The 18,917-nt window shown below is 29.5% G+C and overlaps 1 protein-coding gene across 1 annotated transcript in view; it reads right to left on the bottom strand.

Annotated features, from left to right (window-relative positions):
- Positions 1 to 1,439: 1,439 nt before the first annotated feature.
- LOC106464006 (histone-lysine N-methyltransferase ASH1L-like) overlaps positions 1,440 to 18,917 on the bottom strand; it is a 137,539-nt gene continuing 120,061 nt past the window's right edge. Inside the window, exons 20-26 of the mRNA XM_013924109.2 lie at positions 16,195 to 16,285; positions 12,471 to 12,720; positions 8,017 to 8,101; positions 6,044 to 6,225; positions 5,040 to 5,112; positions 4,601 to 4,762; positions 1,440 to 2,652 (exon numbers count right to left, since the gene is read on the bottom strand). Coding sequence (XP_013779563.1) covers positions 2,491 to 2,652; positions 4,601 to 4,762; positions 5,040 to 5,112; positions 6,044 to 6,225; positions 8,017 to 8,101; positions 12,471 to 12,720; positions 16,195 to 16,285 — 1,005 coding nt within the window. The 3' untranslated portion in view covers positions 1,440 to 2,490. The remainder of the gene's footprint in view (positions 2,653 to 4,600; positions 4,763 to 5,039; positions 5,113 to 6,043; positions 6,226 to 8,016; positions 8,102 to 12,470; positions 12,721 to 16,194; positions 16,286 to 18,917) is intronic.

The raw sequence follows: 18,917 nt of genomic DNA, 5'->3' as shown, positions 1-18,917 counted from the left end.
AAGAGTGAGCGAAAATCCCACAATCTAAAATTGATGAGATGATTCTCATGATGCCCCAAAGGATCAACTAACTCCACGAAGTGAAAGGAAGATCTACTAGATATTAATTAAATTATAAATATATCAATTCATGTGAATATGGCTGAAAAATTTCATTTTTTCTGGAAAGGTGGTGTCTATTTACTTGTGACCACACTGTGTGTATATATATAGTGACCTAGACACTTTATTTACACTACATGTATTTTTTTCTTTATTGAGTATAATTACTCAGAAAAAGCTTGTATAGCTCATGAAGCTTGGTGGAAGGCCAAAGTTGTTTACATTGATAAAAAATGGATCATCAAGCTAGAAAATAAAACAAATAAAAGATGGCCAATAAAATGAATGCTTCAAAGATTGAAATCTTCTTCCAATGAAATGATAAAAAAACCATTTAAGCAAATATTCCAAGTACAATACTGTTGCTGAAGACATTATTGAGAACAAAATGTTGGCCATGGACAGAATCTCCTTGAAAGTGACAGTTAACAACTAGTTGGCCAACTAGTTTTCCCCTTACATCTGGCCAAAGATTGTGCAAAATGACTACTATTCTTATGCATCTTTAAAAATATCAAACACAATACATATATGTGGCACCAACAAAGATAGTATTAAACATTATCTTTTATTTTGTCTGTATGAATGTTAATATTTTAACAATTTATTAAACAGTTTCACTGCAGTAATTTTCCCACCTATACTTGTTTACTACAAACAAGACATAACCACTTGTTAATAATCTCTCATATTTTTTAACCTACTTCAAGCATTCCTAGGAGATAAGCAAAAATCTTTATAGCAACAAATAGGACACAAGAAAGTTCTCACTACTAATTAATATTTAAATTTTTTAGAATAATTTTACCACATTCTTTATAGTTATCATGCTGGTAAATGAATTATGTAGTCTGACAGATTCATGCAAGTAATATAATTTATTTTGTTTACCAGTATCAAAACCCCAGCACATGTTTCAGCAGAACAAACACTAAAGACTTAACAGTCATATTAGAATGAAAGTGGTTAATGAAGGTATCAGAAAGCTTCTGATTTATGTGAAAACTATGAAACTTAATTTAATGAATTGTAGTTTATAACATAGTATATGATTTCAGTTGTTTGTGGTGAAATAAGATAACTACCAAGCTTCAGAAAACTGTATTTTAACATATGATTTAACAACAAAATATATGTCTCTAATTCATTAAGGTTCAAACCTATGTATATGTAATAAAAATGTACACACTACGGATCCATTCTAGGCTTTTTAGAATAACTAATTATTTAAACTCATTCATCATACTACACTGTTTCCCTCTTGACCATTTCTGGATTTGTAACTAAGTTGAAATTATGTGAAGAGTTTTATAAGACAGTCTTCTGAAGAGACTTCATATAGTATTAAACATTTATTCAAAGCGACAAAAATGTTTACAACGTATATACAAAGTACAGAACAACGGGTTACGGCCAACAATTGAGTATTCCACTCTCACACAGAACACACTACATAAACCATAATGCTTGATGTTGATGACAATAAATGTAGTATAATGTTACTATCCCAACAGACAAAAAATTATCCTTCGATATCTAAAACAAAAATAGATTAATGTCAAAATACTCATTCAGTTTGCTGCTAACTGAAGTGAAAACAGATTATTTTAATATCTTATTGGTCCTTGCTGTTAAAAACACTTCCCACCATTCTTATGTACAGTGCTTTAAAGGTCATAACAACCAATGAAGTTGCAATGTTTACAAGGACTTCACTGGGAACTGACCTTTGACGAATGATAAGTTAACACGTTTCTGTTCTGAATGATTCTTTTATATGGTTCATGATACCTAAATGAAAGGTATTACTACTTTTAGCAAAAACTAAAATGCAAGAATAAGTTAATAAACTTTGCAAGACACATTTCCAAGTCTAGATTTTTTGTAAGTCATGATTAAAAATATGTAAAATTTGAGAAAACAATTGGGTACAATTCATGTACTCACAGAACAAAAAAAAAAGAATATAAAATAAATAAAATTCATGCATTAAGTTCCACATATGCCCTAGAAAATTACCATATGCCCAAACAGTAAAACCAATTCATTTTTTAATTAAAATCAAGGTCAAAATGTTATTAATCTACTACTGTACAATGTGCTCATTAGCATGATGTGATTAATTCTGCTCAAATAGCAAGCTTATCAGCAAGTGTGCAAAGGTCTTTTTTTATGAGACTCTAACAATGATTATATGTATATATATACATACAATTTTGAATGATCATTTTAAAAATAAAGACAGAACAAAAAACAACAAAAAATCACATAACTCTGCTAAATATATGGCAGTGCAAAGCTGCACTAATAACAGTAGTTATGTTGCCACAGCAACATATTCTCATGACCTTAAAACAGAAGCATTAACATAGAGTTTAATAGAAAAATTCACGTGACAGTTTCTTCTGCTACTGGCTTCTTACGAGGCCTTCTAGTATTTCCTCCTCTATTTGTATGTAATAGATAACTAATGTCAATCACTTGTTTTCCTGGAAGTTGGGCCAGCAACTTAAGAAGAATGTTGTTCAATCTCTCCTTTCTTTCTTGTCGCTGTGATAAAACCCAAAGAAGAAGCGATTATAAAAAGTACTACCTATTTATTACACAAATTATTATGCTTAATATGTCATCAAGCAAAGATCAGTGCTGTTACATCATTATTTCAAACTTTCATAAAAATCTTCACCCTCTGCTTCCTTTCTACCTAAAGCATAACTAGGTGAAAATCAGTGTTTTTACTGTTTGAACTCTGGTTTAAAAGATAAGATGAATCTCCACAAAAACTTCCACACCCAAAAATCTCTAGAAATAATCAGTGATATAAATTTATGGACAAAATTATAAGAAAACAAGCAGTTGGTTTTCAGAAATTGTCATAGACGACAGTAGCCATATAAATGCTGGAAGACATATTACACACATACTGAAATTCAAGCACTATAACACAGAACAAACAAAACCTTGTAAAAAGAATGTGTAATAGTTTTACTTTTATATAAACAAAATACCAAAATGCACAGAACTTGAGAAAACTAATAAAACCTATGGTTTATACATATATTAGTTTTAAAATACTTATATACCAAATGTATCATATCTGTCCTTACTTGAAAATTATGTTAATATTTTGAAAAATGGACAAAATAATTTTACTATCACTTAACCAATATGTACATGCCACATGGGGCCAATATGTACATGCCACAAACGTTTATAGGTGCGATTCCACATGATATTATGTATTTGATGTCAGTTATCAACTATTCATTTTATTCTATACTGTTGATTTAGCAACAGTTTGTGGTATAGGACAGTAAATACCAGATACAGATATACAGGAGTGCTGAAACAAAACTGAAAATGTTCATTTTGAAGGTTCTAGAGGTTATGCAAATTGTATGAGGGACAAAAGTATTTTTATTCTTCACATGAACATCATTATGCACTCCGACTTGTATGAGTCAGATTGACATAGCAAATTCAAAGACATATCTTGAAAGAAATATTTTTGTAACACATCTGGTTTTCTGTGTAAACAGACCTGTGCATTTTACTCAAAACATGCCACAACTTGTGTATATACATATAGTAAATTCAGAGTTATAGTCAACATTCTTTTTTCCAATACAGGATCTATCCATTGTACTGACTCCACGCACATCTGGTTAACAGGTAAAGTTTCAACTTTCTAAATTTAATCTATTTAATGTCTGAAAACTGTTTTAACACATTTCCAGTTTCTATGACAGAAAAAGTTAAATCAGGAGAACTGGACAGGTTTTTTTATTCACAGGACAAGTCTGTCAGTCAACATTCCTGAAATTTAAGTAGCAACATATCTTACTCCTTAACACTAAATTTATAGTTTCAACTTGACTTCATACTCTTTTACATTATACTCCATTTATAGTTATAAATTGATATCACACTAATTTACACTATATTTTATTTATAATTTAAATTTGATATTGCATGTTTAAATGTCAGGTTCCCATTCTTGTGTTACCAGAGGCTTATAACTGTCAATCTATTTTACTGTAGTGTCTTTATGTCTGGTGAACTATATAACAATGAAAACCACTACCATATCCATTATTGCTATTGTTTCACCAATGATTTATAACTATCAACCTATTTTACTGTAGTGTCCTTTATGGTCTGGGTAAACTATATAATAATGAAAAGCACAACTGCACCCATTACCACTACCTTCCTTGTCTTTGAGAAAGTATTTCTCTAAATTCAAATAGAAAATCCCAATATTTTGTTAACTTTTTGCACCTAATGTAAAGTATAATTTGAAAATTCTATCCATTCAGAATCACAAACCTTTGATCTGGTTTCAGGTTAAACAGATAAACCAGTGAATATACTTTCAATATTTGCCTATCACAGACAATCTGAATACATCAGTTTGAGATTATCTTGAAGTCTAGTGAAGATCATACAAGTACGATTAATTAGTTCTGTTGGTAAGTAAGAATATATCAGAACTCACCGTCAGTGTAGGAGTAGAGATGATGTTTTCACTACTAATACACTCATTCACAGAACAGGAAAGGCCTTTGTCTGATTCATCCACACTAGGTTTGCTTCCATCACTTTTAACACTACTAGCACTATTCATTCGTTTCTTGTAAGAGGTTGGAACAGTATGAGGCTAAAGTAAAACAGAGAAAGTTCAAGTCATTAAATTTAATTCTTTCCCACTTAGGATGCTATTTAGAGTTTCCTAAAAGCCAGATAAATGCAAACACAAACACATCCCAGTTTTATAAGCTACAAAGAAACATCAGCATTAGCTACTTCTTAAAACGTTTTTGTAGATCAGCTGATTAAAAGCTCATATAAATTAGGTTTAAGAGTCAACTGACTGTAACCTTTAATACTAAAATTAAGAAAATATATATAGAGAGAATGAAAAGCAAATGCCTTACCGAATATGTCTTCTTAGGATTAAGCCTCTGCCTATATGTCTTGAAAGCATAATTTTTAGTGTTGACTGGGTAGCTATGGAAAAGTTAAAAAAGTAGCATAAATTTGACAAGTTAATACAATATTTTAGGCATCAAAACCCCTTTCTCTGCTTTATTGTAGTTATATACAATTTTTCTTGAACACATTGAATGTTTAAGAATATAATATTTGTTTTACAAATGTGCCATACTACAAAAGTAGTAAATCCTTAAGAAAACGAGATAGTTGTAAAAAAAAAAGAATTTAAGATGAGTTTGATGATGAAGAAGAAAGGAGAACCACAAGAGAATGCAGAAAACAATATGGCTCATAAAAAATGTAGTAAAAAAGATGGGATGCTCCCACAGCATTTATAATCTTGGCCGAAGAATACAGTCTGTGATCATATCTTATGGTAAAACTGTCATTAATTAGGTTCATGGAACATTGTACAAAAGGCAGGGGAAAAAAGGATTGATATAGATGTCAATCATTACTAATGATTATTATCAACATAATTGTTATTTTCAGAGATTTTTGAATTATAACTCATTCAGTATACCTAAACTACAATACATGTTTTTGGTGGAATTAAATAAATCATTCTGTGATTTCAAATAGTGAGAATTTACTGATGAATATATTAGGTTCATTCAAATCTGTTACTGAGTGGGATTAACCATCAATAGGACTTAAATAATAGTTGTTTTAAAGATTACATTACAAAATCTTTTATACAAATTACATGCTCAGATATTACTAGCCTATATAGAGTCTGTAGCTAGCTTTAGATGAATTCTCAAAACAATAACACAAACTTTTTATGGGTCTTTATGTATTACTAAAGGTTTGTTTTCATTTAAACATTTTAAAGATTACAGAAAAAGAAAAATGAAAGCTACTATTGAGATGATGGAAAGTTGTACAATTATGAATCCCTAATTCTGATTTAAAATTATGAAAAATTTATAGTGCAACAGCTTACTTGGACTTTGAAATCTTGTAGAAGAAGTGTGCACTCTTATCTACTCGATATTCACAGATATAAACATCCTCCAACTGGAAGCCCTTGGGTCTACCTTTAGAGTATGTGTTTAGGTCTAAAACACAACACAATCCTCGAATTGAATCTAGAGGAATTATCTCATATAATGGCACTCGCAGGACCTACAACATAAAACAGTTAAATATAACTAAATATACTTAAACTGAAAGAAATAAATCTAAAACAAATCAGTAAAAAAAGAAGGTAAAAAAAAATCCAATAATTAGTGATAAACTGATACATACTTTATTGGTCACGAACAGCAATTTTTAAGTTAACATTAAAGTCTGTTTTGGACAAACCATTATTCCATCTAGACACTTATGTACAACCTTTTGATATTTCTTACTGTAATGAACATGACATGACAACTGACTGCACTGTAATAAGCAATATGTACTTGAAAACTTGTGAAACAGAGAATAAAATACAGAACATTGGTGTGGACAGAAAGCAAATATTGATGTGTTTAAAATGTTTGGAAAATACAGTATCCTGATAACAATGTTTTAAATACTCAGGTTGTGGGTTAATATTATCCCCCCATCATGGATATATTCATCAAGGGTAATACTAAGTCGGTCTTGGTTCCGCACCAATCTATTTTCTTTTTAAGAACATCAAAAATATCTAAATTCCAAGTTTAATTTCACTTAAAACACAAAAGACTTTCTTCTTTGTTATATAAATTTTGGGTAAATATCTTGACAATATAAATGTATTGTATTATGATAATGTTATGCTATAAACAAACATATATCCAAGTTGAAAGATATAATTGTGTATTTACTGATTGATAATTTACCCCTTGAGTTAACAATTATTTTCTGTCAGTTTCAAGACAAAAATAAACTAAAACTCACAAAATAACTAAACAAGTTAATTCAAAACTTAGCTTTTTACCCCCTTCATACACATTGTTTGTTGAATCTTGTGTAATAAAATGAATTGTCTTTAACAAATGTTAAGTGTCTATGTAAATTTAAGTTTTGTTAATGTTATAGCATGATCTAACTTTCTAGTATCCAACAGAACATAATTCATTACTGTTAATGTTATAGAATGCTCTAACTTTCTAGTATCCAACAGAACGTAATACATTACTGTTAATGTTATAGCATGACAGAAATTCATCATTATAATTGACAAAAGTTAATGTCTACATGGAAAATATTTTCAATAATGCATTTAGTATTGAACTGTAGTATATCTCAGTTAAAGGAAATTTATCTATCAGCTTTTTATTATCTATCACAAAACATAGTGTAAAAATTTTGGGAATTTCAGACATACTGTGATTTAAAAAGAATGAATATGAACTGCTGGGTGTTAATTTACTTTTAAAAAGTACATTTTTGAAAGACCTAATCATTCATACAAAAAATTAAATTATATCAGCACACACATCACTGTAGAAAATGTGTGCCAAATTTAAAAACTGAACCATGACTGACTTTTGGTATCAAGATAGTTCAAGTCTTTATTTTAAGAAAAGTACATACTGGTTTTTCATCAAGTATAAAAAGTGTTTAAAAGAAATATGTCTGTAGCAAAAAACAACAACATTGGGACAGGGACTATAAGACCATTTGAGAGTTAGTATTAGGCTAGTATCTGATGTTACAGCACAACAATTACAGGAAAGAACCAAATAAGAAAATATTATGTAACACTAAATTAGGACATAATATTGCCAACCTGAGAAGATAACTCAAGTGGTTAGCACACTGAATAACCAGTTAGTCTTTACCTCTATAAACTCCCAAATAAACTACACTATTATTAACCTGAGAAGATAACTCAAGTGGTTAGCACACTGAATAACCAGTTAGTCTTTACCTCTATAAACTCCCAAATAAACTACACTATTATTATATTAATATTATTAAAACAACCAATGAGAATCTTCTTACCTCATTAGGGTAAAATTTTCGAGATGGCTCATGGTAAGTTTCATGTGGATGGAGGTAGTGGTGGCCAAATGCAAACTTCTGCCCCCTGTAACATTAGTGAAAAACTGGAACTTACTTAATGAATGGAAAACAGCTTTGTCTCTCCCCCCTTTTTAAATTGTTTTATAATTAATTGAAACTTTACAAGAGAAACACACTGAAGAAACTGTTTAAAAAACACTTATTAAAGACAAATGATAATTTAATACTTATCAATTATTCTGTCCAGCATAAATCAAAATGATTGATCCAAGTAACACAGTTTCACACCTTTGCTAGAGTTCTATTCAAAAATATATACAACTTCAATGCATGGATATTGAAAAAATAATTCTTCATCCAAAAACAATTTAAACAAAATCTACTCCAAGTCTGACAAACTACAAAGTTATGCAAAATAGTATCTTGATACATTTATATTACATAATTAACTCTCAATAAATAGGCTCTGTTATTTTGACTGCCCTTGCAACCATTAGGTAACCATGAAAGTATACAGATTATAACTTTAATGCAATAAGTGTAACTTTATAAAACTTGGCAAGTTTTAGTAAACACTAAAAGTGTTTTGTATATAAAAGTCAGATTTTGTAATTAAGTAAGGTTATTAAAGATTTTTCTGTGAATTATTGCTTGGTTTGTTTTGAATTTCATGCAAAGCTACACGAGGACTAATTTAGGTGTAAGGCTAGAGGAAAGGCAGCTAGTCATCACCACCCACCGGCAACTCTTGGGAATAGTGGGATTGACTGTCACATTATACTGCCCCAACAGCTGAAAGGGCGAACATGTTTGGTGGGACAGGGATTCGAACACACGATCCTCAGATTGCGAGTCGAGCGCCCTAATCACCTGACCATGAATTATCGAGTTAGAATCTGACTCAGGTTCTGACTAGTCTGAGTGCAAGGTAATTTTCATGTTAAGATTAAAAGTACTTTTTTTTCATCTTTTCTAGAACATCATAAATGAATAACAAAAGTTTTTCAATAAAACTTTATATTTTATCTGTTATTTTCTCTACCCTAACATTGGTCTATTTGACTGATCTTTTAACCACCACAAAAAATACAAAATAAATCTTTGTTTTTCTTTCTACAATGGATGTAAGTTGTAACAAAAATTACAAGTATTTATCCTAAACAGCCTCAGACTCATATCAGTTTTCATCTATTTTTATCTAATTTTAATGTTTTATTGCTCTTTTAACCATGTCCAACTACTAAACCCATGTAATAAGCTTTAAAAAACATGGCGAACATGTAACTCAAGTTATGGTACTGAATTACTTAAAACATGTGCAGCTCACATGCAGACCTTGCTGAGAAATTTTAACTTTTTTCACTTATGTTTTCTTATCTAACCTAATAAGTTTCTAATTCTTACATTTTAGTTACTTTTTTAAACAATAGATAAAAAAATATACCTCAAAACAAGAAATTTAGTACTTATGTATGGCCTTTCCTTTTGTTTTTGGTCTTGTCCCCCAACTAAACATAACCCTACTTTTTTGTGACGATGGTAGCATTACATAAAATTTGAAATTAAAAATACAAAATAATAAAATGCACAAAGCAAACAATGTCTGATAACTAGTAAAATTTAACTGGTTTTCTGAGGTATAATTCACTTGACTGGATGATGTGAACTCAGTGATAGTAACAATGAATTTTTAGACTGATTAATTCATATACTGTCATCAGAACAAGTTAACCTTATACATGAGTAAATCAAATTATTTTCTTTTTATTGGTTATAAATAATGTAAGACCAAACATCAGAGAGAATTACTGACATTTTGTGAAAGAGAGGATGTGACTGGAAAATGTGGCAAGTGGGTGTAACTTTTGGGTTTATATCTCCATAAACCAAGAAGATTAAAGGCTACAAAATTAGACTATGCCTTAGTAATATGGGCACTCTGACCTATCTGCATTAAGAGGGTTCAGGAAAGAACATGTTAAATGATATAAGTATAGTATTACTACATGGCCAAAATATAACAACAAAAAACAAAACAAACAAATATATTTTCTCAGAGTCCTTAGACCACTGACAATACCACTTTGATTGAAGTACAAAAAATTATCCCCACAAACACCAGTTAATTTGCATAAATTCCACATGTTGGTTATTATTTCTAAAAAGCACTGTATTTCAGTAATAATTGTTTAAACAACACAGAAAGTGTACTGTTTACCAAATCATTCTATTTTTGTACTTGATATGAATTTATCTTAAACATATAGTTGTGGTAATTTTTAAATCAAATTATTTTTTCTGTCAATTCTTTGACCTATGTTACATTTCACTTAAAATGTAATTATTCATATCACTTTCAAAATCTCACACTAAATCTGAGCATAAAAGACTTTTTTATGTGAATATTTTATTTACCTGTACTTGAAATAGAAATATGGCAAAAACTGCATGATTTAAGTTTCACTTTTATTCCAAAAATTCTGTGTTTTTGGTTTTTTCTCTTCAAATTTAATTTGGAATCAATACATATCATAAAGTTATATCAATAACACATGAAATACTGCTGTATGTATTCCTCAAATTATGGAAATGAAATGGGTTGTTCCAGCGTGTATTTCAGTAGCCAGTTTTCACAGATATATATATACTGCTTTTTTTTTATAAAATTTGAATGCAGGTCTTGTCAGAAGTGTACAAAAGTCTTGGATAGATTTGGTTTGTTTTGAATTTTGTGCAAAGCTACACGAGGGCTAGTTGGAATAGCCGTTCCTAATTTAGCAGTGACAGACTAGGGTGAAGGTGGCTAGTCAACACTACCCGCTACCAACTCTTAAGCTACCCTTTTACCAATAAATACTGGGATTGACAATCACATTATAACACCCCTACAGCTGAAAGGGAAAACACATTCGGTGATAAGGATTCAAACCCACAACCTACAGATTGTGAATCTAGCACCATAACCACTCACATAGGTGCTATTTTATCAGGATATATGTTTTTTATTTGCCATAAAGTCAGAAAGTAACCATACACAGCAATATTTGGACAACTGTACAAATGAGATGTTTTTATAAGTTTACAGTGATGATCTTGAACTTACACAAATTTAGCCATATTTGCTGGGGTAAAGTTTTGTACTGCAATGAGAATCATATTGTGGAAAATCTATTGATTATGAAAATATATAGTTCTCTTAGGCCTGAGCCCATGCAGTCAAAACTGAAGTTTTGGACCTGGATCTCAGAATATATAAACAGTTACATGAACTTATAAACTTTGTAAGGCACCAATACGTTATTTTTTGAGGATCAAAAGCATAATAAAAAATGACTTGGTGATATAAATGATGTTATGAAAGTGGTGCAAAAACAATAGCATTTAATATGGCAACTGAGCACAGGATAGTTTCCAGATTGTGAGACAGTTAAAAAATTCAAAACCATAACTTTTTACTCAAAATTGCAAATTGTTTGGCAGTAAAACCATTTTAGGCCACTCTAGTTCATCAGTTATGCAAGTATGATTAAGTTTATTTATGGTAACAAAATAATTATTCAATCGATTTAACACATGGAAACATTAGTAATTACATAAAATAACCAAAATCTTCACCTTTTTATCTTTTAAGAACCAAAAAAACACAAACAAAATATATGACAGATGATAGAACTCTTTAATATTTATAAAAGTAAATATTTTTTTAATATTTTTACTCTATCACATGATATCAAGTTGATTCTGTGAAAAGCACTAGATTTTATTAGTTTTAAATCTGATTTTATATGAAAATTAAATCTTTTTTTTTTAGTTATGGAGTGCAAGTTTTTTCTAACACGAGAAAAAAAATTTACATTATGATTCCATTGGTATTCCAGTTATAAAAAATATAAATAAACTACACTGATTATTATTATGTTTTGCACTATTAAAATTATCTTTAAAAAAACATTCACTATTTGTACTACAGAAATGTTTATAGTAAGCCTGAATAAAAAAAAAATAATTTTTTTTTAACTCCGTGGAAACTGAAGTTTATTATGACACATTTCAATTAATGTAAATAAAATAATAACCTACATCTCCAGAATCACTTTGGAAATATAGTGTTATTATATTTACATTAATAGAAACAAAAACAAGCACTGAGTAATATAAAGTGTTAACAAACAAGAAGATTTTGTGTAAATCTTCTACTTTATAATAGCCATAAACAGTCATGTCATCTGGCCTTGTGCAGAGTAGCAGTAACTAGTAATCAACAATTACAGGTGAATTCTACAAATTGGTTTAACATTTGAATTCTTTGGAAAAAATATGAAAAGTTAAATTTCAGATCAAGAATAAAATATAAAATATTTTAGTATAGAAATATTACAAGCAAAAATCATAGTACATCTAACATTAACTAGTTACATTTTAGAACTACTCACTTCTCATCTTTCCAAAGCCGCTCAATTCTGAAAATGTCATATTTTTCTGCATATGCTCTAGTCAGGATCCCTGAACCATTATTGTGCCAGCTTCCACTATCAAACCTTTCTTTGCCATATTGCCGCAAGACTTGACGTTGGGACAAAACTTCGATTTCAGCGTGTTTATTTGCCCCTTTATCCTTTTGTAAACCTTTCACCATGAAATTATCTTCTTCTGTATTATCAGACTGAAGGTATACACAGTCAGCTATATGAAGAGAAAAGACACTACGATCAAAAGCCATTTCTCTAAGTTAAAAACTAATTCCAAACTAGAAAAAAATTATAAATTAGTACTAATATACAACATTAAGTAATACACAAAAATCTTTACATATTTTCAATTAAAATATCTTTAATTTTCATTGCATATACAAACAGTTTTAATACATTTATTAAAAACATTACTGTTATTATAACTAATTACTTATTTGAAAATATCATTTACTAAACTTAAGAACTTTATCCACAGCACACCACACATTTTATTTACTTTTCCAGCAATAAAGCCAAACTATGATGGTCTATAAGTAGTTATATCATAATGACAGAGCCTTATGTGACCCTTGAGTAGATTCTTGCACTATAAAGTCTTTTGAATCAACTGAAAACTATTCAATATATGCCTAAAATAATCCTAGTTGGGCTGCTTACAAATGTTGAACCTTAAAATATGGGAGTCATTCATAATGTTACAGAAACATGTCTTTAGAAGTGTGGATCAGTTTGTGAAATTGAGAAAAGGGCAGAAATATCATAAAAAAGGTATATAAAATAAATTTAGTAAGCTAATTTGTCAATGAAAAGAAAGTTAACTATGAAAAAAATGTAGCGGGTGAAGACTACTGTCTAAGACACTTCCACTGAGGGCTCTGAAGATAAAATATCAAGAAAGACCAACTGTAGAACCTTGATCTTCTAACTTGTCTTCTCAAAGATTGAGGCAAGTCATGTTGTAAAAGATAAACAGTTATTACTAATAATTTTAGTGATGAAACCTGATACAGAAGGTACTTATTGTTTGTTTAATGATTTAAATGGTACGAATCATTTCCCCAAGTTAATCCTAACCACAGTTTACTATTATAACATTTTTCCAGTAGATTGCAAAAAAATTAATTTTGATAAAACATTATAATAGGTTGTGTAGTGATGTAAAAGTTCAATGGCTTTTTAAAATTAAAATCATCACACAGAGGAAAACAGGAAAATTACTAGCAAAATCAGCAGATGTATAGTTTTCTGGCTATGAATGGTAAAAAGTTAATTTGGCACTAACTAATTCTGAATAAACTGATGTCAATGATAATAACAAAATCAGAAGTGAAACACCATATTCATTATTCATGTATCTAAACAAAAATATAGTCTGCTGGTGGGAGAAAAATTGATGACATTCTGTAAAAATATGCTTTGTCACCTCACCCATAAAGTTGTATTATCAAAACTATTTTCAGTGTTAATGGATATCTCCTAACAAATGTATCAGTCATGATTGTAAAATCTCAGATCTCCCAGAAAACTGTGTGTACAACAGTCAAAAGATTTGTGGAAAGCTTTCAATACATGTTCACTTTAAATTAGAACTTGTAGTATATAAAAATGATGCATAGTAGCTCTCAAACCATCTGAAAAATCTGGGGTCATTTCCAAGTCTTAAGATTCCTGTAAAAATTATGCACTTTAAAAACTATCAGACATTTTATGGTAAGAACTCAAAAATCAGAGGATAAAGCACATCTTATGCATTCAAACAACTTGGCCATGGAATTGATATTGAACACCATACTGACTAGAACTGCTGGAGACTTATTGAAAAGGAAAGAGAACTGAGAAGCAACTGCCATCTGAGTACTTATGGTAAGGTTGTGACAATTGGATATCAATCACTGACATGGTCATTGTACTTAGGTGATTGTACAGGCTACTAACCATGAGGGCAACTGACATCAAAAAACATAAGACCAGCCTTGAAAGAGCTTAGACACAGAAAAAAACAGTTTTTAGATTCAACTAATGAAACCAACCAACCAACCTGAAATCATCTCCTTGGAATTAACAAATGTAAAAATTTCAACCTTTTTTAAAACCACTAACAAGAAAAACCACAAGACAAAAAGAAGTCACAAACTAGTGAATTAAAACCTATTCCCTCATGGAATTCACCAGCAGATTGTCTATTTAAAACCTTTATCAGTGTAAGAAAATGATTTTCAATTATTGAAATTTTCATTATTTTGTTTTTGTTGTATCTAGTTATATTAAATACAGAGTCACATAAGAAGTTGGATAATACATTAACTTTTCATTCTGGATAAAAGGCAACATTAAAAATTGATAAAATATACCTTTAAACACAAATATTAATGTAAATCTACAGCAAGATAAAAACTTGTATGTAATAATAATGTAATTCTATAATTTCCTGGGAGGAGAAATGTGCAAAACCTTTAACTCTTTTTGGATCAGAGGAGTATCACCGATATCCCCCTGATTTGACCCCTTCTCTCAGTGGAAGTATTTAACCAAATTGCATAAAACTTAGTAGACACAACTTATAAAAAAATTAAAAATACTTCCTTTCATTTTAGAATTTTAAGTTAATTCATTGTTGATCAGAAAATTCCATTTGATACATCAAAGCAATTTCAATTTTGCTGATTGCAGTATAAATGGACAAAGATTTATTGGAAAATAGGACCTCACTTTATCAGGCTGTGATTTTTGCTAACAAATTTCTTGGTCAAAATCAATTTATATGTAATAAATATAGTTTCTTTTGAATAAATAATAACAAGTTCTTTTATTTGTCTGTGTCGCTTAAATGCAATCCACTCGACAAAAATAGTTACTAAATATGGGTTTGACTCACTAAAATATTTTGTTGTCACCTACTGTACTTGTGGAATCTTACTAAGAATATCTGATGTCTTGTCATAGATGAAATATTCCGTAGCTTTCATAAAAGTATAATTTAACACAAAAAAATTTTATGTAATGAAAGAACATCTAGTGAAACTATAAAAAAACTTTCAGGTTTGTGATTTTTCCTAAGCATTCTAAACTTCCCATTAAATTACTTTGTTTACTAGAGGCTCTGGAGATCTTGAATTACTGCTCACAACACTAAATTTAGTCTAAATTGATGTCAATAGTTTATAATGGTTCAATTCAATCATATTTAAATGTTGGATATAGTTATTTTCAAAGCCTGGTTTCATCAGTAAGTGTGTTCAGATCACATATTCTGATAATCATAAAAGTGACAACATGGGCTGTAGTAATAAACCCACTAACATAGAAAAAAAATCAAATGAGAAACAAGACATTAATCATTATATTCTCATGGGAAAATAGTTTTTTTCAGCCAATATAAAACTTACATTCTGAAATGGGCAGAAAAATTATGAAAAAGTTGATAAATGCATTGTTTAAAGGTGAGGCTCTTTGGAGCTAAGCAGAAATTAAAGTTGAAACATTGTTTTCATTCTTTCTTTGTGAATTACACAAATAAATGTTATAAAATAACTCTAATTTAAATATTGATAAAACAGATTTACAATTTTCTCTTTAATTATGAAATTTGATATGCAGGTGTGTACTCAACAACTGAAAGGTATTCTCTGGTCATAACAGGGTTAAACAAAGTATGTCAGGATCTCAATGTAAAAATGAAGCTTACCTTGCTTAACCTGAATATCATCCTTCAGAAGTGTTAAGTAATATGTGCAGCCAGGTTTTGCATCTCTGGGTTGTGGAGTCATGCAGATTTCCTGATGTAAAATAAAGAAAAATAATAATTGTTAAATTTGTATCACAATTCTAAGTAATAAATTTTCAATATATGCTCATTTACACATTACTACGTTTTAAATAATAAAATACTATGGCAAATATAGTAGTATATTAGTACTTTTAAACTCTGAAAAGCCTTTCGACATGTGGTAAGCATAATAAAGTTTACAAAGAGCACTGTGATGCAAAACAAATGTATTCACGATTATCTTTAGACCATTGATTTCAAAATAGATGTTACAGAAGATACATTACATAAGAACATTTTGCTGTTGTAAAGTTAGGTGAATAATGTGGTCAGAACTAATACGAAATAATTTTAAAAATACTCATGGTTAATATAAACTATCAGTTCTATAACTTTTATCTAACTTGACAACTGAGACTAAGTTTTTTTCTTAAAACCATATTAAATTTTTTCTGAATAAAACTTAAGTAAAATTTAGTTTTCCTTAACACTAGTAGTTTATAAAATATAACAATTTTAATCCTTTCCAGCTTGGGCATTTTGAGTTGCATTTGGAGAAAATATTCAACATCAAAATATTTGTGATGTATTCCCACAAATTTTCTCTAAAATAAAATTATAACTGAAATGTTGAGATGTTATTGAACTTTCTTTTACGTTTTTTTAAATATTTGTTATGAAAAGAAATAATGAAAAAATTGAATATTTAGCCTTGACAGTCAGTCTTTAGTTTGCTTTTGTAATTTTTATTCAGGTTGTGGAAATAAGTTTTCTGCCTTTGCAGAGTTTATCAAAAGATGAGACAAAGCCAGAAATTTGTAGATTTACAACAAATCTGAATAATATAAATACTATATGTTTATATTAGTTGTAATGCTTTGGAAGATACTTTATTGCACCATTTCTTTGAATAAAATGGGCTAACACGATGTATCACTAGTAATGACTACATGTACTCTGTCAAAAATCTCTGTCTTTCTTTGTGCATGATAAGGCCTATGCTAATTTCTTGCATATGTTTCTTAGAATAAAATAGGTAACAAAAAACAAATAACAGTAGTGTGCAAAGATAGAAAACTTATCTAAATGTTGAAAGTGTGTCTTTTTATTGGACAATTAATCATTCTGTGTAATAATGAAAGATGATATTAATGAATCTCAAGTAACAGATTATGTGCAACCTATAGGTTGATCATGTAAGAAACATAGCTTGTAGGCTAGCAGTTATAGGTATTCTACACTTTATAGTTATGTTATGTAGTGGTATTTTTTCATTATAATTCATAACTTGACAAAAAATAGCCAAACTTATATTTAAATATGTTCCATGGTTATTGTGATGTATGGTTGAAATGTTTGTCTGTTCAGATTTGAAGAATAATGAAAGGGTAATCAACAGCGAAAGGGCTAAATACGGGATTGTTCTTTATAATTGTCTCGCATATCAATCAGATTTTTCAGTCAGACTTTGATTTCAAATCTAGATACCGAAAATGTATTTCATTGTGAATCCTATATGCACTGCAAAGTCAGTGTGCATGCCACAACCTTTCACAAAGTTACTTACAAAGTTTAATTGACTTACTGAACATGGGGTTGGTCAAATTGACCAACCTTGTAACCACTTTGTAGTCGTTATAGTTTCCATACTATAACTCTTCATAAAGTATGTGTATCTTCACAAAATTTGGCAGACTTTTTAGTAAACATTACAAGTCTTTTGTACACAAAAAAAATCAATTCTTTTTAATGAAGTATTTCTATATACTAGTCTGAGTGCTAAGTGATTTCCATGTTAAGATTAAAAATACCTTTCTTTGTCTCAGAAATCTCAAATTGTATTAGTAGAATCTCTAGTATAATGAAAATTACTTTGCATGTTGGATAGGCAACATGCAAAAAGGTATGAGAAAAATATTGCTTAAAAAATTTTAAGATTTAATAAAAAAATCTGATATTTTGTGTATGAAAGCCTTGTAATGTTTACTGATAATTGACAAATTTTGTTAACATACACTTACTAATTGTAACAGATTTTTTATTATACATTTATTTTAATATCAAAGTTTGTTTAGATTAAGTTTATATTTAGAAACATACATAGCCTATAGTGTTAAATATGTATTACAAAATTCCCACCTATTCTCTAAAGTTGTAGAAGATTCTCGAATGTAAGAATTAACAATATGTGAATATGCAAATGCTTGTGTCAGCATCAGTATTGTTATGTAAAACTGAAATTTTGAGACATTTTATAACCAATGTGCCATGCCAAGAGAGAGTATCTATTATTATTTTGCTATAGTCAGTGTGCTATAAACTTCAGAAGCTATAACTGTAATTGTTATAATGCTTATCAATCAGAAAACTTCAGGTATTTGACCAGGAGCATTTACAAAGTTCGAACATTACAACTCATTTAACTTAGTATTTTTCTGAAAACATTATATAACTTCACGGTGGCTGGTGAATAACAAAGGACAAAGCTAGCTAGCTCCCTGTTAAGTGAATTGTACCTACATCAACTCGTAATTAACTCGTTCATCGTGAACCCTCGATAAAGTATCGAAGAAGTTCCAGACTAGAAAGAAGACTTTATATTGTTTGTAAAACTTTTGAATATAAATCATTGTGTGTAATAA

The sequence above is a fragment of the Limulus polyphemus genome, unplaced genomic scaffold (genome assembly GCF_000517525.1).
Source record: "Limulus polyphemus unplaced genomic scaffold, Limulus_polyphemus-2.1.2 Scaffold1539, whole genome shotgun sequence".
Taxonomy (NCBI): Eukaryota; Metazoa; Arthropoda; class Merostomata; order Xiphosura; family Limulidae; genus Limulus; species Limulus polyphemus.
Note: the sequence above shows the minus strand (reverse complement) of the source record. Positions and strands in the feature narration are given on the sequence as shown.